The following is a 21,833-nucleotide window of genomic DNA, read 5'->3' as shown; positions in this document are numbered from 1 at the left end:
CAGTGAATGCCAAACACTTGTTTCTCTTTCATTTTCAAGCCTTGCATGAATGAGGAAAACTAAAACAGCAATGACCTAGCCAATTATTAGATTCCACATGGACAATAAAAAGGTAAAATGAAAACGATATTTATTACTTTACAACGAAAAACAATTTGGGCAAATTGTAAAAATGGTCACTTTTGTTTGCCTTAGATTACATTTTAGTCACTTACGTTATTGTTTTGTTACGAAGTGGTCACTCTACCATTAAGTTTCGTTACCTCCCTAACATGGGTTTTAAATGCCAACTTGGATGTCTTACGTGGCAATCCAAATTAAATTTATTTAATTAAAAACTTATTTTCATCCTAGCAACTGGACATCCAAATTGACATTTCAAATCCATTTGGACTGCCATGTAGGGCTACTGTTAAGGAGGTAATGGAGTTTAACGGTAGAATGACCACTTCATAACAAAACGATAATGTAAGTGACTAAAATGTAATATGAGGAAAACAAAAGTGACCATTTTTATAATTTATCCAAACAATTATGATGTGAAGAAAACATGAAATCCCATATAGGAATGGTTAGGTCTTGCAATCAGTGAGAGAAAAAAAATCATTAATCATTCCAAAAATGTTACTTCATTTTTAATGATAGCAAAACGAAAGAGTGAGGATGAGGGGAGGGGATGGTCTTATGTTGTCAATTGCCTTTGCCTCTTTGATTTTACACAGCTAAAAATTTGGGCGCAACACAAATTGGACCCTCTCTTTTGGCAATTCAAGTAGAAGATAATATTTTGTTTATCGGTTAACCAAAAAATTCTAGAAAGGGAAAAGAAAATTTTAAAAATAAATGAAGGAAAATGGAGGCAGTGCAACCACTTCCTATTGTTTGAGGTTCAATTTTCAGATTTGTTGCAAGGACTTATCCTCTCACAAGAAGAAGCCTTATCCCATTTGCTCTACCCTTTATCATCCTTGTTCACTTCAACAACACAAATTTCATTAAGAATCAATATCCATTGCAGCAACTCTTGGCACTGTCATACTTAGATTTAAAAATAAATAAATAACCAAAACATATGACAATGATTCAAAAAGAAATGAACATGAAATAGGTTGATAAGTATTAGAGAGTGATGAAGTTGGACATCCCGATGAGACATGGAATTCACAATGTTATCTTCCTTGGTTCAATTCATGGACTAGATTTGGTTGGGACTTTGATTGTTTGACCGACGTCCTTGGACTATCCAAGTTTTGAAGTTTTTGATGATATATCCAAGGCCGAAAAGAAAAATTGTTTCATAAAAGATTTTACATTATATTATTTTCTCTACTCGAAGGTTAAATCTTTATATATTTTAAAATTATTAAAAATAATTGTTTTGTACTAGTTTTAAAGGGATTTAATTAAATAATATAATATTAATTTAAAATATGATTTAAGTCAATTTGAATTTTTTTACCATATTCACAAATGTGATATTTGTTTTAAAATGAACATAATACGAAAAGTGTTAAATATTCTTCTTATTTAAAGGGTTTTGGAAGTACATTAAAAAATAGAATTTTTTAAAATATTCTTTTGAAAATTTTAAAATTAAAAACACAATCATAAATTTTATAAATATTAAAAATTAATTTTTTTTAAATTCGAACTAAAATGAAAAATTTTGATAATGAAAATCAGTAACGGGTCACGCCTAAGTGTGAAATTTAGTTGTAATAACCTGCACTTCGATAATCTAATCATCCTTTGTCCAAAAATAAGTCTAAAATCAATGTCGATAATTTTTTTTTCATTTTCGTCCTTTAAAGTCTTTTTTTTGCTTAGATCACAACTAAAGTCATCAACCGTTTAACGATTCAATACTATTACGTTAAAAATGGTTGGCATATCTCTCACCTCTAGGCTCTAGCTACCTGAGCTGTGTAACTTTGAACATCAAAGTTGAAAAAAGATTTGCCCCCATGCAGGATCGAACTACAGGCCTTCAGTTTACAAGACTGACGCTCTACCACTGAGCTATAGGGGCTTCGTTGTTATGACTTCCATTTTTTTTTAGAGAATGCATGTTGACTTGAAAGGGAAGCAAAAAGGCAAATGTTATACGAGCGGGGGCACCAGGAGTAGCTTGGAGCAACTCAAAGCATGGATGTTTTCAAGGTTATTTGTTCCATTCTAGAACTGTTTCCATTGCCTTACAGCTGCCCCCGTTCTTCCTGCTTTTAAAAGCCAAAATCTTGAATGCCACTACAAAAATAGACCCTCTTCATGGAGAGGATGTTTCAAAGCTGCATATCTCTTTTAACTCCACATGCTGGTTACTTTTAGGAACCACATATTTAACGCCATTCCTAAAAGTTTTACGGCCAATTGGCCAAACCTTAATCACTGGTGGAAAAGTTCCATGGTCCATCTTCATTTTCCGACTAAAGCAGTTCATTTTTCCCCCTCATTCAACTCAGTTTCATTTATTCATGATCACTACGTTAATGCACCAATTCAAAGGTCTAATTTTACCAACTTGCATTACCATTGCATTTCCACAATCAAATACTACGAAAGAACCTATCTTCAACAATGTAGATGGAGAGCCACTTTTAAAGATCATATTTCGTTATCATTACTGAAAAGTCATGAGCATTACAGGAGAAACTGCTTCAGCATTCACATATCAAACACGACAAAAATAACAACTTGATTGGAGAAGAGACAAGTCAAGCTGATTCTGCAACGCATCTAGACACCTACCACAAAACATTAGCTCCAAAATTTGATTGAAAAATTTACACTCCCCCCCCGGGGGGCAAAATAAGAACAAATTCTTGGGGGAACTCGAAAAGAACTATGCCTTCAACTAGTAATCATCCAACACTTCCTCTTCTGCTGCCTTTTCAGCAGCAGGGGTTTCCTTGTCCGAACCTCCTTCCTCCTATTTAAAAAAAAAATCCAAATGAGAGGTTGGGCATATTGTCATAATTCTCAACTAATGGGTAAACGTAAGAAACAGAGCACCAAATGGTTTGAGGAGAAGGGCGAATGAAGCCTTACTTCCTCATTTTGATGGTCAGCATTCTTAGCCTCCTCCATTGCCTTTTCATACTCTGCTTTCAGCTCAGCTGCTTTATCCACGTAACACTTCTTTTCCTGATTTAAATCAAGTTCATTAGCAAACTCAGTTTTTAATGTATAACCAAGTTATAATCATAATAATGAATATTAACAACTTACTTCTTCTGACATAGATTTCCATTTCTCACCACCTTCCTTTGCAACCTAAATTTCATCACAGAAACGTTATAAACTTACCATTATTTAATAATAAAATTGAAAAAATAATAATATTCAACCATGGTGAGAAATGAGTACCCCTGTAACACCCTTTGCATCTGGGTTCGCTTCCTTGTAAGATTTCCTAAAGTCGTCCCTGGAAAGTAAAAAGAGAAATCCCGTTAATTAGAGACCACATGGAACTAACTCGTGAACAAAAAAAAGGGTAAACAAAGAGTCATTACATGAACAAGAAGAAGGCGGTGGGAGGGCGTTTGGGGGCATTGGGATCTTTTCCCTTCTTCAACTTCTTCGGCTTTTTAGGATTTGACTCTGTTGTTGTGGGAGGCTTCTTCCTGAAAATTTATCGGAAACATGCAAGTAAACCAAAAGTGAAGACTAAACTCCCCAAAGAAGGCCGATGAAAGTAAACAATACCTTTCTGCAGGTTTTTTCTTGGCTTCAGCAGGCTTCTCTATAACTTGAGACTCTAAATTAGAAAATAAAAAATAAAATAAAACTAATTATGAAAAATTCCCACCTTCAGTAACCTAATTTAAGTTAAATAAATTAAACTTGGAAACGAAGAGACTAACCCAAATTCATTTTGATTTTAGCTTCAAGGCTACAGCTATGCATATTGATAAGAGCCACGGGTACGGTTTTGTTACACTCATCACTGCAATTTCAGGGTGTGAAACGAAACAAAGAAAATTTAGTAATGAATATACAAGGATTTGAAAATACCCAGAAAGGAAATCAGCATAAAAAACGTAGAACAAGAGAGAATGAGATTACCATTTGGCAAAAGCACTGCCATCTTTAGCGCGGACAAGAGAGGAGGCAGAGGCAGGGGCAGGGGCAGGGGCAGGGGCAGGGGCTGAAGCAGCATCGACTCTCTTCCTAGGCTTTGGTGGATTGGATTTGGACCCGCCTGCCATTATCTTCGTTTTTCACTGTAACACTAACAAAGAACGAAAGAGGAGTTTCTTGCTTGAAGGGAACCAATAAATGGAGAGTGCGATTTCGATGGGTTGTTTGGGGAGAGGGAAACAATTAATAGTAGCAGAAAAGGAAAAAATAGAGGGAAATGGAAAATGGGGTTTCGATATTTTGGCGCCAGCTTAGAGGCGCGCCTTTGCTTTTCTTTTATGCCCAACATTTTTGGATTATGGAGTTGGGAGGGAGGTTGAAATTTTTGAACCAAATTTCACTGGGATTCATGAGTTGGCTCCATTAATCACCCTACGACGTAGAAGCAAAGCTTTGGGCCAAGAGTTTCGGCCTCAATTAGACTCTTATTGCTGGGCTAAGTTGGCACAAAATTTAAGAGGGGTTGTGTTTCAATTCAGATTGAGCTCCGACTCAATTTTCCAAGTTGATAATATTTTTATAAAATTGTGGCGAAATTTTAAACACTTATTGTATGCTTAAATCCAGACCATCAACACCTCTAACCTCTGCTTCCTTCCATTTTCTTTAAAGTGGATTGTAGCAGTGTAGGTGAATCTAAACTATTATTTGCTCTATTCTTTTAACAATTAATTAATCAAAATGTATATTTGATATATGTGAGAGTATCATATTATTCTAAACTTAAATTTATAAAAATCTAGACTTCAACTCTTATTCTTATTTGATCATACTAGTAGGATCACCCGTAATTATACATTGTTAGAGTTGAGATTTAGAAGTGCTGAAAACAAAAAAGTGACGAGGGATAACAAACCTAAAAGGAAAGTAGAAAGTCTAGATTTTGAGGATTTCCCTGGATGAAGGATACATAAGAAGTTATGGAATGCAAAATGCTTTGAACACAGGTTCTTATCAGGTGTGGTTGTAAATTCCCTATTTCTCTGTTTCAAAAGCTTTGATAAAATGGATGAATAAAATGCATGCACGACATTTGTTAGCTTCACATCAAACAATTTGACACATACTTAACCACAGTTCTTTCCTCATTTTTTATTAACTTAATCCTCTTTCTCAACCCTCTCCCCATTTCCTTTTTACTGCTCTCGAAATTACATTTTAAACAATGGGCAACTATCAGGTTTTTATATCTTGTGGGTTTTTTTTTGTTTGTTTTTAATATATAGTAGAGAAACCCCAAAATGGCAAAATAACATCATCCAACACCAGCCGAAGCTTCTTCTCTTCTTGTAAAAATCTTGGGTAGAGAAAAATAAGCCTAATAGCTCCGAGCCAAGTAAATGACCCAAAATGATCTCTCTCGTGATTCATCTTTTACATTGGTACTAATTTTATCTTCTTTGAATTGAATCATGGGGTAGACCATGACCAGAGTTCGAAATTTTCTTTTTTATGGAAAAATTCTTCAAGTGAACGCAAATATAGCCGTTTCATTGCATTGCATTTTAGTTGCTTCCATACAAAACCAGTACTGCCACTTAGAAATGGATCCAAATCAATTTTGATTGGAAAGAATGCCCCACAATTGTTTTTAGTAAAGTTGAAATTGAAAGAGATGCAAAAGATTTTTAATTTTTTTATTTATTTACCAAAGGATCAATAATAGAAAGAAGAAGTACGCACAGACAAAATTTTAAAATTTGAAGAGGTCAAATGCCGGTGCAGTTAGATTCCTCTACCTCATAGTCCTAATATTTTGCCTCCTTCTAAACTGTTTGCCCCAAATTAGTTAAAACCCCTCATTAATACCAAATCATCACTAAATCACATCTTGAAGACGTTAAATGGCGGTTTAAGTTTAAAACAACCATGCATCCTTATAGAATCTACACATCTGGTGGCTGCTCAACACAATATGTATTTTACCACACACACAAATGATCTTTTTTTACATTAGTATATTAATGAGAACATGGAACTGGGAAAGAAATAATGGTCCAATTAAACAAGATTCGAAAGAGAAATATATGCAGTGAGGGGTGTTCCAAATGAAAACCGATGGCTCATACCCCAGACCCTAACCTATTCAATGGCGAAGTAAAACGGTGTTATATTACAAGACAAAACGAACGGATGAGATATTAGTGCTTGTGCTGCAGTGAAGTTGTGGTGCTGGAAGAAATAAATCCACAAGAGGAAAACCCCAGCTGAGATACGGTCAGAGAACTGTCAACACTGAATTAAAAACAAGTTTTAAGACATTTCTCATAAACAAAAGCTACCCGCTTGACTTTTAAAAAAACTCAGCTTTGCATGCCACTAATCTACACAAATTCATAACATTCAAACATCGAAACCCAAATCTCCATTTGCATTGTCTTCTCCTTTTCGACGGTATCTCTTTTCACACTGTTATCAATTTGATACTAGTTAATTGGCAAGCATCATTGTGGGCTCATTAAAGGAAAAAGAATAACATTTGTAAATATAGATATATCTTCATGGAAAGGATTTTGTTGTTTAGCTAAAAGGTAGATTGCATTTTCTTTGAAGTTCGATTTCAGTTACAATCATTACCCAGATGAAGATCAAAAAGCTAACTAGAAACAAGGGGGGAAAGGTGATAAATAAGAAGAAGAAGAAGAAGATAGCTTAGAATACAAAGAGACCTTAAAATGAACTTAACAAGCTATGATTTGATTGATTCTAGTTTGGGAGTGATGATCAGCATAAGAAACCGAAGTTACCATTGTCGAAGTTGAGAGCATAACTGAAGGGATCAAAGTGGAAGCTAAACTTCTGCTTGGATGTCCTACCCTTCACTTGTCTCCTTATCTCAGCTCTAACCCTCCAAAACAAGCTCCTAAGCTTCCTCTTCCCACACAAACACAACCCAATCACTCCCATTTTTCAAACAAGCAGGCCACTCAGATATGAACTGTGGGGTCACAGTAAAGGAATTATATAGGGAGTTCAAAACAATAAAATAAAGGGTTAACTTAAAGCTTGGAACACACACAAGGCCAAGGGGGTGTACGCTAGAAGCTGGGTGTGTTTTGGACCAGTTATAACTTCTGGAAAGCAACAAGTGTTGGTCGTGTAGAACCAGTAACCGAGGCAAAAGTTAATCTCTTTCTCTCTCTGTCTGTCTGTCCATCTATCCATCCATCTATCTAGTGTCTTGTCGCTGCCAAGGAAAGCCTACGGCGCTGTCTGTCTGTGTGTCTCTGTCCTTGGTCTTATTGTAAAAGAGGCATGCAAGGGAAGTTAGAGGGAAAGATTACGGGGTTGATCACATGGGGTTAGTGGGTTTGAATTGAAACAAGATGACAAGTAGAGTTTTGACAAACTAGTGTATACAATATCCATAAAAGCAAAGATACCCCCAATAAGGCCATGACATAGGGGAGACGTTGTATTTGTAAGCTTTAAACGCCCGTTTATTTACAGGGCTTCTTTTAGATTTTTCAGTTTTCACCTTTTGGGGTTTTGATGGACCGATGCTCAGATTAGCTATCTTTTCATTTGTACTTGTTTTACTTGGTAAAATATTGATTTACTTTTAGCTTTTGGTTTACTGCTCTTTGTCAATAGATGCATCCTCTCATGCCCCCAAAATGATGTCATTTTTGACAATGAACTTGTAACATTTATGATCCCACATTTCATGCATCATTTAATAGATTTGTAATGTCTAACCTACAAAAATACAGGTAATGGTAGTATGTTTTGCACGTTGAAACCCCGAGCCAAGAGAAAGGAGGTATGTTGTAAAAATTCTTCTGGGAGATCTAAAATTCCCCAAGCAGCGACTAAGGTTAGACCTCGACTTACGAGCTAGACCGGTCCATCCCACCGGCAATTCGTATGCCCTTTTGTCCAGTCCCTTTCTTCATTTTTCTTTAAGCAAAATTTCGCATTTATTTGTTGTCATTCCCTCCCCCACCCCCACCACCTTTAATTGCATTAATTAATTAACACACTTCTTTTTTGTTGTGATCATCAAATTTAAACTAAACACTCCATAATATGAGAGAAAAAGTAGGCATTAAATTAGCAGTGGAATTAATGAGTTGGTTTTGTATTAGCTCAAAATATGATGGTCCTAGGGGGTTTAAAAACAAGCAAATTATTCAGAGCTGCTGCTAGTAAAATAATTATAATAATTCTCCAATAACAACGACGACTAAAGGGTTCATTTTTGAAGCAGCATTTAATTGGGCTGACATTGTTCATTACTTCCCTCAATCCTGCAAGTTGTTGATTTTTCCGTTATGCCTTTAAAACTCCTTTTGCACTTATACTGTAACCTGCTTCTTCTTTTCTTCCTTCCAACATGGACTTTTTTTACCCCTCCCCCCATCCCCATGGCTCTGTTTATTTCTTTCTTTCTTTTTTTAAGGAAAATAATAGAGTGGGATATTGTGCATCACATCAATCTTTGTTCCATCGGTTCACAATGAGAGTTTATGTTGGGATCGACTCGATTAAGCAATAAAAATTAAAAAATAGTAAAAGAAATTGAGAAATTAAACACACAAATATAATTTTACTATAATGGCAAATGAACAAAAAGTACAAAAGATTGAGATAAAAATTAAATCCCGAAATTTGAAAACAAAAACCCTCGAAAGTTAAATAAATTCTTATGTTTTAATTATTAAAATATTAATATGTTAAATTATAAAATCTATATTTATTATTAAAATATTAAAATAGAAATTTTCAATTAATTATTAAGAATATTATTTAAATAATAACATTAATAATGTTACAATTTATTGTTAAAGTAAAATTTCAATATTAAATAATTTTGTGAAAATAATAACTTATATTAATTATGTTAATAATTTATTGAATATAAATATGTAAGCTTAATAATATTTAAAATATTATTTATATGTATGCTAGAATTTCGATTTATATGTACACAAGTTAATACAACAATGAAATTACATTTTAGCTCTTATAGAAATATATAACTTAATTTCACTCCCAATTTTTTTTTTACTTCACCCCTTGTAAGGCACATTGTTGTAATAACTCGATTTTAAGTAGTGTCAAAAGCGGCAATTTCAGAACCCCATTTCTGTTGTCCGAGCCCGTAAATATTAATATTTAAAACTTACGAGGCTAGTATAGAAATATATTAAAGTTTGGTCTAGTAATTTTGTTAAATTGATAGTTAATTAAAGTACATGGACTAAATTATAAAAGTCTTATCACTATATATTTTTAAATAACTAAAAGATCAAAATGGTAAATTGACCATTTTAATTTGTCAAACGGTAGTGGATAAAGTTATAAATCCACTTAGTTAATTAAGCTTATGGTTTCATTAATTAAAGTTTAATTAGACTAATATTGATTAATTAAGGTTAAAACAAGGTATATAAGCTAAAATAAAACAAAACAAATGGTCATCTTCTTTGTTCTTCTTCTTCAAGGAATACAAAAATAGCAAGAAAGAAAAGGGTTTTGAGCTTCAAAACTTCCAATTCCTCAAATTGGTAAGATTTCAAGTAATTTCCTTATAATTTTTATATTTTTAAGGTCATGGGAGCTTGATTTAGTTAGCCCATGTACCAATTTGTAAAATTGTTAAAGTTTTTGAAAGTTTTCATTGATGATTTCTTGATGAAATTGGTGTTAAATTGATAGGTTTTAAGCTTAGAAGTGAAAAATGACTAGATTGCAAAGTTTAATTGCTATTTTTCTTAATGTAAGGACTAAAGTTTATAAATTAAAAAATTTAATGTAAAATTTTTGTAATTTAATATAGTATAGGGTTCTAGATGGATGTGATTGAGATCAGTTTCAAAATCGAAGATCAAAATTAAAAGATATTGTTATTTTAGTTTTAGCGACTAAATTAAAAAAATGTAAAACTTCAAAGGTATTCAAAAAATAAAATTAAACTGGTTCATGCATATTATGGACTGATATTAAAATATTTGGAATTGATAAATCAAATTAAATAGCTTTTAAAAATATAGGCTCGAAATATGGGTTTGGGCAAAAAAAGAGGCCCGTTTAGAAAATTGGCTGGGCCTCGGGCACCACTTTTTTAGCCTGAGCCCATCCGGCCCGGCCCGAATATATAATAAATATTTATTTTTTTATTTTTCAAATTTTAAAATACTTTTTTATTTTTAAAATAATTTTTTGGTGTTTATTAAAAAAATGGCCCGGGCCGGGCCGGGGTCGGGCTTAGGATTTTTTCCCGGGCCGGGCCTGGACAAAATTTTAAGCCCATATTTCGGGCCGGGTCAGGCCCGGGCCTAGGATGCGAGCCGAAATTTTTTATGGGCCTAGCTCGGCCCGGCCCATGAGCACCTCTAATCTGGAATTTGATCAAACTGGGGATAATCAGGAAAAGCTAAAATTGTTGAGTAGTCATTGAAGTTCATCTCATTTGTTGTTTTTGTTAAGTAAGTTTACATGGTATGATCGTATTTAATTGTTATGTATTTAAATTATGAATATGTGTATGTTATAGGTTGAAATTTGAATTGTTTGCGCTTTGGTACAAAATGTGATATGTTGAAAAGGCCCAAGTGAACTTAGTAAAGGTTTTTTGCACACTTTTACGGATTGATTACCTAGATCCAACATTTATTGGAAACTCGAAGATAATGTGACACAGATTTAGCCTCGACTGGTAACCTTACATGTATATTTTCAGCTTAGACAAGCAATTGAATGTGTCATTAAAGGTTTAGCCTAGACTAGTAACTTGACACAAATACATATTCAACTTAGACAAGCAATTATTGTACTGGAGATACCTGCATAACTCGATCCATTTACTAGAGTTCACCAGGCTAAATAGCTAATGAAAAGAAAAAATTGAAAAGAATTAACATGAGATTGATGCTTGAATGAATAAATGTGGAATTGAACAAGAGCATGATGTTGACATGTTGATTTTGAAATAGATTGAATTTAGTAAATGTTTATATGACATTATGGTTAATTATATGATAAGCTCACCTTGTTGTGATTTGTCATGTTAAGCAAACATTGCCAAGTTATGTAGTTTGTTGTGTTTAATTGTAAAATGAGGTAAGTTTTTTTAAATCCCTATGAATTTAATAAGTATTCAATATGCTTACCCTGTTTCTTTTCCCTTTTCCTTGTAAATCATTTTGCGAAATGTGTTAACTGAATCGACTCGAAGCTCACGCTATACTATCACATAATCGATAACTTTTTTTTCATTTGAGTCTTGAGTTGTGACATGTATATACATAGGATGCTTTCAACTTATTTTGATACATATATTTATATAGGATATAATAAGTTGAATTATATTATGTTATGTTATCAATTAATGCATTTGAATTGACATATTTTGACTTATATATATATTTGAGATGTACGATGTATGTAATAGCCCGCCCAGCGAAGTCTCCATATTTGGTTGCTGTTTGGCGTATAGATGATAAATTAGGGATAGATTTGAGTAAGTAAAGTATTTGTTTTGGCTAAGTATAGAATTTTGTGTAATATGCCATTTGGTAAAATCTTAATTTAGCGAGCTCTAAGGTTTGACAGACTCTTTTGTTAAATATCTACCAACCCAAATGCTTTGGGCGAACTCGTTAAATTTACAATAGTTTATATTTGTTTATTATTTTAGTATGGTGATTTGGTTAGTCAAGTTGATTTCTAGTTAGAACAGAACTAGACTACTATAGATGCTATGACCTAAATTTTGTTAAAAGCACTTAATCACATGAATCAAGAAAGTTAATGGAATTATAAGATTTTTCCACTAATCTTTGTCTCCGTTGCTTAAGTATATAAAAATAGCAGTCATCTTTCTAAAACACTTTTACGTTATCTTCATCCTTGATTTCTTTTAAAAGTCTTTAAAAAACTTAAGTTTAGAAAACTTCATTGAAGTGAAGGTTCACAGTATCTAGCTAACATATATGTTAGTGTTAGGCAATCCGTTTGTCTAAACTTGCCTAAGTTAGCCTTTACTCAAGTAGGATTCCTTTAGAAGTCCTCCAAGGCATCAATTTGTATAGCGAAAGCGATTTATGCTAAAAGAACAACAGAAAGAGCGTATACAAAGTGTTTGAGTAAATGCTCTCAACATTCTCTTATTCACAAAGAATAATGAAACAATGGATGAAGTGAGTACAAATGAGGGGGAGACTCTCTATTTATAGTTAAACTCTCCCAAAATTGAGGGTTAAGATACATTTACATCGACGGGTGAGATTAACCATATTCTTTGATTTTAGGGATTTACAAGGTATGTCATATCAAATCTAATCTAATCTTTACAATATATGATTCCCTCAATCTTTTAAGATTAGTTACCAAATTAGCCTAAGTTGTCATATCTTCATTATCGGGCCAACCAAGCTTCAATCTGACAAACTTCTCCAACAACTTACTGAATCGGGCTAGTTCTTGTGGGCCAAATGATCCCCATCTACAGAATAAACCTCCACCGGATGTATTTGGTGTGGTGGTCACGGGCTTTAAACTGTGGCCCGTGACATTATTCTTCACCCATTCTTGCAATACCCTCGTTGTGACTTCTGAATGGCACTGACTTGATTCGTCTAGGTCTCGTCTCGACGCCTTAGCTTTTCCCTTTTTCTGGGACTGTTGTCTCAGCTTACACCGCTTTTAACTTAAGTCGTCCTACTCGTTGCATTTACTCTGGTTAACTATCCCACATGCATCACTTCTTTTTTCTTGAAGTCTGATACACCACCTACCCTAAACCTTAAACCATAAACACTAAAACCCTAAAACACTAAAGGTAGAAGCCTTGTCAATGACTCGGCCAACTCTGACGCTTCACTTGAATTGAGCCTCATTGGTCTCAGCTTCACTGTTTTTATCGCAATTTCCCCTGAGTTCGATGACAAACTCACCTCTTCCTTGGGCGGAAGCCCCTTCGACGACTCACCAAGCTCAGATGTTGCCTTTCCTTTGACTACGACTTGCTTTGGACAACTCCGTAACTCATGCGAACCACTGTAGAAGAAGCAGTTTACTCGCTTCTTTTTGCTCCTCTTTGCCCTATTAGCTTCGGCTTGTCCCTTGCTCGAACCAAGCTTATTGGGCTTATTGTCTGCTCCATCGTTTCCTTTGATGAAAAACTTCCTTGGACACTTCTACAACCTATGCGAATCATGACATAAGAAACACTCCACTGGCTTATTCTCACTTTCGACCTCTTTAGCTTCGACCCCCACTACGCTCGAACCAAGTACTAAGGCCTTACCAACCTGCTTCTTTTCCTTAACACGAATTTCTTCATCATGTGTGAACCGTCGCAGAGAAAACATTTCAACTTGTCCATTTTCTTCTTGGGTTTCTTCTTCACAACTCGTGGTTTCTCATTACCACCATTGTCACTATTGCCATTGCCATCAACAATACTTCTTTGTGATCCTTTTCACATACGTCCCTTTTCTCGGACTTGGAAGACCCAAGTTTGTCTCTCCCTAGACCAAGCTTGACTATGGACTCTACTATCGTCATGGCTTTTGACAGCTTTTAGACACCTCTTTATTTCACCTTCTGTTGACCCGCGGCTTCAATCCATTCTGAAAAGTAAGCAATGCTTCTTTCCCGGTCACATCTGAAACTTGGAGCATGAGTTCCTTGAACTCTCGAACATGCTTCCCCACTGTGCCCCATTGCGTTATCCCTTGCAACTTTGCTCGAGCTTTTTCCTCAGTAAATTTTAGGTAAAACTGTCCCTTCAATTCACATTGGAACTCTTGCCACGTCCCAATCTCACATTACCTTTTATCTGTGGTCCTATCTCGCCACCATAAAATCGCAATATCAATAAGAAACATGGAAGCAATATTTATCTTAACCACATCATCCGTGATGCCTATGGCACAGAAGTAAGTTTCTATCCTACACAAGAAATTATCTACATCGCATGCAAACCTTGTCCCCACAAACTCTTTCAGCTTCGGGACTAACTGAGTGTTGCACTTGACACTCCTTTCCCCACGGCTGCTCGACACAAGGTCAGTTCTACCTCGAGCTCCTCAATTCTTATGCTTAAAGCCATCGTCATGGCCATTGTTTCCTCTTCAAAGCCTTCACCATGGCTTCAAGAGCATCGTTCCTCTCCGTCAGCTTTTTCCTTTGGGAATCTAGCAACTTTTGCACGCTATCCTTCTAGAAAGTGAGACACATAGTCATAAAGTCCCTAGATTGCTCCCTCAAGTCATCTATGCTTCCCTAAGTGCATTATTTGACTCTTTCATGTCCTACATGGGCTCCTCAAGTTTTCCCACGCGCTCTTTAACAGCCGACAACATCTCCCTCAAAGACTTTTTGGCCCACCTTTGTTCGAAGTCTTCTTTCGACATCTCAACGATGCCTTCGAACATTAATCTTAGGTACCACTTATTACGGGGCTAGATATTTCATCTCGCGATTCATGCGGCCTTAGGCAATCTGTTCGTCCAAATTCACCTAAGTCAGCCTTAACTCAAATGAAGGTTCCTTAAGAACTTCTCCAAGGCACCAACTTGTATAGTGGAAGCGATTTATGCCAAATGAAGCAACAAAAGAAAAATAGAAAGAACGCACACAAAGTGTTTTAATAAATGTTCTCAATATTCTCTTACTCACAAAAAATAATAAAACAATGAATGAAGTGAGTACAAATGAGGGGAGACTCTCTATTTATAGTTGAGCTCCTCCAAAATTGACGGTCAATATACATTTACATCGATGGACGAGATTAACCATATCCCTTGATTTTAGGGATTTATAATATATGCCATATCTAATCTAATCTAATCTAATCTTTACAAGATATGATTTCTTCAATCTTCTAATATTAGTTTCCAAATTAGCCTAAGTTTCCATATTTTCATTATCGGGCCAACCAGGCTTCAATCTGATAGGCTTCTCCAATAGCTTACTGAATCAGGCCAGTTCTTGCGGGCCAAATGACCCCATCTAAAAAATAAACCTCTATTGGATACATTTGGTGTGATGGTCACGGGCTTTGAACTGCGACCCATGACATTAGTACCAGCTCATTGGTAATTACTAGTGAACCCTTAGGTTATCATTAAAGTCATTTACGTGTTTTTTGTACTGCATGCATAGATGTTAGAATTGTGCGTGATGAATGAAACTTCCTGATTCTGGATTAATTATTTTTAATTATTGCATGCATGTTCAGATTTGATAGATTGATGATCTCATATGTATAAATATCTTTATTTTAGTTTAAAAAGCTAACGAAGATCCAAGTGATAAAGGAAAATAACTTGCTTTGTAGATTGTGCTAGAATTTCTAGTGAGTTCCTTCTTACTTCCATGTGTTATAAATATATTTGTTTATATAATTCGTGTAAGGCAAGTAATCTTCCTCTGTAATGGATGAAAGATGTATATGTGGATGATGGTTATCCAAAGTCATCAGTCTATCTGTGATATGAAGTAAGCACTATTCTTCACACTTAAGCCACTATCATTTGCTTCTAATATGTATGATATGATTTGACATGTTGTGATGGAGATGAGGAGATATGTTTGTGTAGCTTCCAGTAGGTCAGCTATATTGCAAACTAAATTGCCAGATCATGATAAAAACATGCTATTTTGAATAAAAATGATATGAGGTGTTAAGGGGGTGAATGTATGAAAATGAGAATGTATGATATACTTCTAATTTTGAATTTTGGGTACGTGGTTAGCATGAAGATGGGTTGTCTAATTTATGTTAAGTTGGTGTACAATATACGCCCATGTGTTAACTAAGTTATTGTACTCAATCTGTCTGTGTTCTGTATACTTTATTGGGCATACTATGTTCATCGTGTGTAAGTTTCCCTGAAAAGTTCGGTTGTGTTGTAAGTAATGATATGTGTGATTTTCTTCTTGAAACTCACTAAGTTCATATGAACTTTCTCTGTTACCTTTTCCTTCTCAGGCTTACTGACTGAAGGAAGACTTTATTAGAAGGATTATGCTAGAGTGTTGCTACAATTGTGAGCTAATTGTTTTATCTTGTATCATGCATAACTCATGAGGTGGCGTATAAATGTATTTTGGAAATGATTTGTATAAAGAACTTCTATTTTGATAAGGCTCTATTTTTACAAGATTTCTACTAAGTATTAATGTTTGGATTTGAATTCTTGCATTTTGTTTAATGAAGTTATTATATTTGAACTTATATGCCAAATGGCTTGAACGTTATTTTAAACTGTTAATGATTTCATTCAAACTTCAATAAAACCACAACTATCATATGTTTATATGTATACTTTTGTAATAATTTTATAAAGTTTTTGCCAAATTGTTTTGCTATAAGCTAGTCTAATTTTGAGTAGTAACACATCAAACTCGGATCTTATCATAGGGCCGGGTTTGGCGTGTTACAAAGTGTATGAATTTTCATGCTTTAAGGTAAAGTAATATAGGTAAAAATGGAATGGATTAACTTGTTGAATATGTGATATTTTTTATTGAATTGTTGAAGTTCAAATGATGTATATGTAAAGAAGGTTTTGATAGAAACTTGAGTATAGTTGATTGAATTCTTTGGCAAGCTTTTGATATTGTTTTGATTCAAAGAAAAGTTTGGTGTTTGTTGAATTTGTGAACAGGCTGGGTTTGGAGCATGAAATAGGTACCTTATGAGTCAAATTTTACTAAAAAAAAAGTTCACGTCCTGACAAACAATCTTTCTCGTAGACACGTTGATCGATAGTGAGTTACGTCGCGACATCAAGTGGCTTGAAGTCACGACGTGACAAATTGTTTGGCGACCATGATGTCAGCCCTATAATTTTGAAACTTTGCAATTTGATCCTAGTTCATGATCGGGTCAACAAAAGAACTTTCGTAAGCTCGATTAAGACTCAGAATTAATTGTGTAGTGAAATGTGAATGTGTTTATGATATGATTTAATGTTCGAATGATTTATTTATGGTGTATTTGACGATAGTTGCTCCGACAATGATTGTGACATCCTATAGCTTAGACCCGATGATCGGGTCGAGTAAGGGGTGTTACAATTGCACTCTCAGAAAGAAAACCCAAGTTCAAACATTAAAAATGACATTATTAAAAGAAACAATCACGAATTACGAAATAATTAGTTATACCTATACTATAAGGGTGAGCGTTCGATCAAATTGAGTGAAAATTTTTTGAGTTAATCAAGTTGACAAGTTCTATTTTATCATCCTAACTCGATTTGAAATATTTTCGAATCGAGTTGAGTGAAATGAAATTGAAGTCAAATTGAGTCGAGTGAAATTGTTCATGTTAAATTTAAAAAAATTAAACATATCAAATTAAAATCTTGTTACAGTGTAACTAATTCCAAGTCAGAGCACATAAATTTGAAACCATATAGATTTGAAAACTTTTTCAAAACAAAATAAAGGGAGAAAAATATTTTTTAATATGATAAACTTTAATCATTAATTAACTTATCTAGGTTTCCAAAATTATTATTTTAGAAAAAAATTAAAATTTTAACTATCTTTATATATTCTTTATATTTAAAAAAATATAAAATTTGAAAATTTATTTTGAATTTTTTTTTGTAATTTTTGTTGGGAGAGACCAATTTGCTCATTTTCAAAATTGACAAGGACCAAAGGGGTTTTTACACCAATCTATTGTTTGAATTATAAAATTCAACTAGACTTAAACTTGAAACTCAAATTACTTATTCAAATTGAATTGAAAAAAAATCAAATAATTCAATTTGATTAACTCAAAATTTAAATATATTTTTTATTTTTTAAAATCGAATCAAGTTTTATCCCTCTTAAATATATTTTTTATTTTTTAAAATCGAATCAAGTTTTATCCCTCTTATTATATGACATAAAAATTGATAAAGGCACTTTTTAGTATCATATTAAAATCTTATCACGTGTGTAATAAAGTGTAGATGAGGAGTTTTAAGTTTTAACCGAGGTAGGTTTGTACAGAGGTAAAAAGGCAGGTAGAGAGAGAGCAGGTACATAGTAGTGGCCAATGCCCAATGCCGAGTAGGCACAGACACCCGGACATATAAGGCGTGCGAGGATGGGAGAAAAATAAAAAAATAGCAAGCAAGTGTCCCATATTTCAAATTTTGAGCTTTTAATGAAAATGGTAAAAGTAACAAACGCCGAACGCCTCACTTTTAACCTGAAAATTGTGGTAAAAGGACAAGGCCTTTCTGGTTAAAGAAAAAAGAAAAGGAAGTGAAAAGCAAAGGAGTCGTCTCTTTCTTCTGTTTTAGGGCATAAAGCGTAGTAGTTGTGGAGAAATGGGGGATGAGTGACGGACCAAAACGAGCAAATGGACCTTACACTTACACAGGGTGGGTGGGTGACTTTTCACTATCATTTAGGTTTATTAGTTGGAGATTTCATCACACCATATCTGATGAGATACAGTGATACAATATAATATATAAGTACGACTAGTAAATATATTTCAACCACGGGTGTTTAACCGTAGCATTAAAAATGTAAGCCATATTTGGTGGTTGAGTCATTTCTTGGGACACTACCATAGAATGGCTATTTTGAAGCCTTTGCTTAACAACCATATTAACTAGTGTGGTGTCGTGGGGAGAGTTGATGTTGTTAGAATTTTATCTGTAATACTAGTTTCAATAGTGCTTGGGATAGTCATTGTTAATGTTTTTACTTGAGAAATAATTGTTCCAACATTGCAATCAAACCAATGTTTTTCAGATTAAAAAATTATGTAATTATTTGTAATTACACAAACGTGACAAGTTTAGCGAACTAAACTTTCTGAGCATATAGCACATGATTTAAGTTTAAGAGTAATACAATAATAATGAAATATTTTAATTTTAAAATAATTATAAATCATTTTATTAATCTCGCTTAAATAATTTATAAATTTTATTGGTACTTACTAAATATTTATCTAACTTATATAGTATTGGTTATTGGTTACTACGTATTTTTATTAATTTTAAGTTTGATCGAAAGTTGTGAATGATGATAGGAAAAAGTTTCAAATGTTTATTTTTTCAGTTTTATAAAGTATCTTTAATGAAAAAATATTTTTTTTCTAATTTCCACGTAATTTTATTGTAATTTTCCTAGAATTATTTTTAAAATAATCAACTAAATTTGGGTTGAGTCAATGTATGATATTAGTACAATTTATGTTTGCTCTAGCTCGGCTCGCCCACCTATATTTATAAATAGCTAATCTAAACTCATTTTAAGCCAATCCATATCATTTTTAAAAAGATATGATTTTTAATTTAATATTTTTAACATTTTTTATTAAAATTATAAATTTAGACAACACGCTTTCATGTTTATGTGGTTTTATATTATTATATATTTAATTTTATTTGATATGAATTACATAATATAAAAAAATATTTATTAAAAGTATAAAACGTATCCAAACGAGCTAGAGTCTCGAATGTGAAACTAAAGTCTTAACCTATATTTTTAATAAAAAATTTTTGTCCAAACCTCTCATACTTTTATTAAGCTCTCCCATATTTTAAACCAACATTTAGTCTTAAAAGAATAAGTTACTCCATAAATAGATTTACTTCAAACAGAAAGAAGCCTACTTCCAATTAAAAAAAAAAAACTAAAGTGCAAATTCCTAATGGACCAATTGTCCAAACCTTACAAGCTGGGGCCTGAATTGCTTGCCCGTTTATTACACGAAAAATACGAAATAATATTATATTAGATCTTTTTATAATTATTAATTTTTCAAAATTAATATAAATATATAGTAACTTAAACATAAGTATGACATAAAGTACTTGAATATAACAAAAAAAATAATACTAATACAAAAATAGTTACAACTTTACAAATATTTTGTTTTAGAAAAAAACTTATCAATAAGTATTAGATACAATGATAAGACACATTTTACTACGAAAAGAGAACAAGATTGGATATTATTAGAAGGGAGAAATACAAACCCCAATCATAATATCAAAAAGAAAATAACTTTAAACTTGATTTAAATATAAATAAATTTTATTTGTAATGGGGAATTGAATTATAGAGAGCTTTTCATCATTAATATATGGTTAACTTGTTTCATTAGACATATACTTTACATCAAAGGTTGGGATGAAGGGAAATTGATAATGAAAAGTAAATAATAATAAAAACAGTCAATATGAACTCAATCAGTCACTCAATTAACCTGCATTTTCCTTTTTTAAGTTTGTTGGTTAGAGGGTGTATAGGGAGGGAAGATTGGCCTCTCTTTGAGCAAATGGCTATGAACAAACTTCACTTTCTTTTCCCTTCAACCTCACCACAAATGAGTTCAAAATTGAGACATGTTGAACGTGCACCAAATTCTAGCTCCCTCAGTCAATTTGTTTCCCTTTTTGAACTACCGTGGGCTTCGCAGAACGCAGTTATAGTTAAAATCAACTTTGTTATGGTAGCTGGTTTTGAGGATACGTTTCAAAATATATTATACTCCATGACATATATCATAATACAATGTAGTAGGATAATACATTTTGTACTTTCATACAACAAGGAGGGAGTACAAATGAGGTAGTGGTGGTTGCTACAAAGGTTGGTTTGTCCAGTCGAGAAGGAGAGCTAGATTTTTCACTACACCAAAACAGGCTTTTAGTGGCGATTTTAGCGGCATTTGGATAAAAAACGCCGCTAAAGATCCATCATTAGCGGCGCTTTATGGAAAACGCCGCTGAAAATAAGCATTAGCTGTGTTTTCCAGAAAGTGCCGCAAAAACCTAAGCCCAACGACCCCGTTTTACAAGCTTTCGGGGATTTAGCGGCGTTTTTAAGAAAGCGCCGCAAAAAAAACATAAGCCTAACGACGCTGTTTTTTGAGCTTTTGGGGATTTAGCGGCGTTTTTAAGAAAGCGCCGCTAATTCAGGGCTTTAGCGGCGATTCTGAGAAAACGCCGCAAAAAAACATTTGCCCAACGACGCCATTTTGTGAGCTTTCGGGGATTTAGCGGCGTTTTTAGGCAAGCGCCGCTAATGCTCAGGGCTTTAGCGGCGTTTTTGAGAAAGCGCCGCAAAAAAACCTAAGCCCAACGACGCCGTTTTTTGAGCTTTCGGGGATCTAGCGGCGTTTTTAAGAAAACGCCGCTAATGCTCAGGGCTTTAGCGGCGTTTTTGAGAAAGCGCCGCAAAAAAACCTAAACACAACGACGCCGTTTTCTGAGCTTTCGGGAGATTTAGCAGCGTTTCCAAGAAAGCGCCGCAAAAAACCTAAGCCCAACTACGCTGTTTTGTGAGCTTTCGGGGATTTAGCGGCGTTTTTGAGAAAGCGTCGCAAAAAAACCTAAGCACAACGACGCCGTTTTCTGAGCTTTCGGGGGATTTAGCGGCGTTTCTAAGAAAGCGCCGCTAACGCTCAGGGCTTTAGCGGCGTTTTTGAGGAAGCGCCGCAAAAAACCTAAGCACAACGACATCGTTTTCTTAGCTTTCGGGGCATTTAGCAACCAAAAATCTGGGGGCTTTGGCGGCGTTTTTGAAAAAGCGCCGCTAAAAATATTTTATCTTAATTGGTTTATTCATATTAAATAAAATTCAATTTATTTCTAATTGAATATTTAAAATCTTCATAAAAAATAATGACACGTAGAAAAAAATTGAAATAAAACTCATGGAAAAATTAAAATACTATTATTTAAAATAATTGTAAAAGAGATAATAAT

General features: G+C 33.9%; 1 protein-coding gene and 1 non-coding gene across 2 annotated transcripts; both read right to left on the bottom strand.

Moving 5' to 3' along the window:
- Nucleotides 1-1,957: 1,957 nt before the first annotated feature.
- TRNAT-UGU (transfer RNA threonine (anticodon UGU)) lies at nt 1,958-2,029 on the bottom strand. Its single transcript has one exon. It is a non-coding gene; the product is annotated as a tRNA-Thr (tRNA).
- Nucleotides 2,030-2,595: 566 nt separating this feature from the next.
- On the bottom strand, nt 2,596-4,476 carry LOC107946099 (high mobility group B protein 7). Its single transcript, XM_016880297.2, has 8 exons — nt 4,066-4,476; nt 3,864-3,946; nt 3,706-3,757; nt 3,513-3,623; nt 3,367-3,424; nt 3,229-3,273; nt 3,049-3,144; nt 2,596-2,929 (listed from the first exon to the last, which is right to left on the bottom strand). The coding sequence occupies exons 1-8, from the start codon at nt 4,206-4,208 to the stop codon at nt 2,855-2,857; spliced, it is 663 nt and encodes a 220-aa protein (XP_016735786.1). The 5' UTR covers nt 4,209-4,476; the 3' UTR covers nt 2,596-2,854.
- Between the last annotated feature and the right edge of the window lie 17,357 nt (nt 4,477-21,833).

The sequence above is a fragment of the Gossypium hirsutum genome, chromosome D12 (genome assembly GCF_007990345.1).
Source record: "Gossypium hirsutum isolate 1008001.06 chromosome D12, Gossypium_hirsutum_v2.1, whole genome shotgun sequence".
Classification (NCBI taxonomy): domain Eukaryota; kingdom Viridiplantae; phylum Streptophyta; class Magnoliopsida; order Malvales; family Malvaceae; genus Gossypium; species Gossypium hirsutum.
Note: the sequence above shows the minus strand (reverse complement) of the source record. Positions and strands in the feature narration are given on the sequence as shown.

Bases quoted from the DNA above. Each gene is read 5' to 3' on its own strand.
- LOC107946099 (XM_016880297.2), bottom strand. From the start codon at position 4,208: ATGGCAGGCGGGTCCAAATCCAATCCACCAAAGCCTAGGAAGAGAGTC. The intron at 3,758-3,863 runs GTTAGTCTCTTC...TTTCTAATTTAG, and splicing joins TAAAATCAAAATGAATTTGG to AGTCTCAAGTTATAGAGAAG. The intron at 3,145-3,228 runs GTAAGTTGTTAA...GATTTAAATCAG, and splicing joins GGAAATCTATGTCAGAAGAA to GAAAAGAAGTGTTACGTGGA.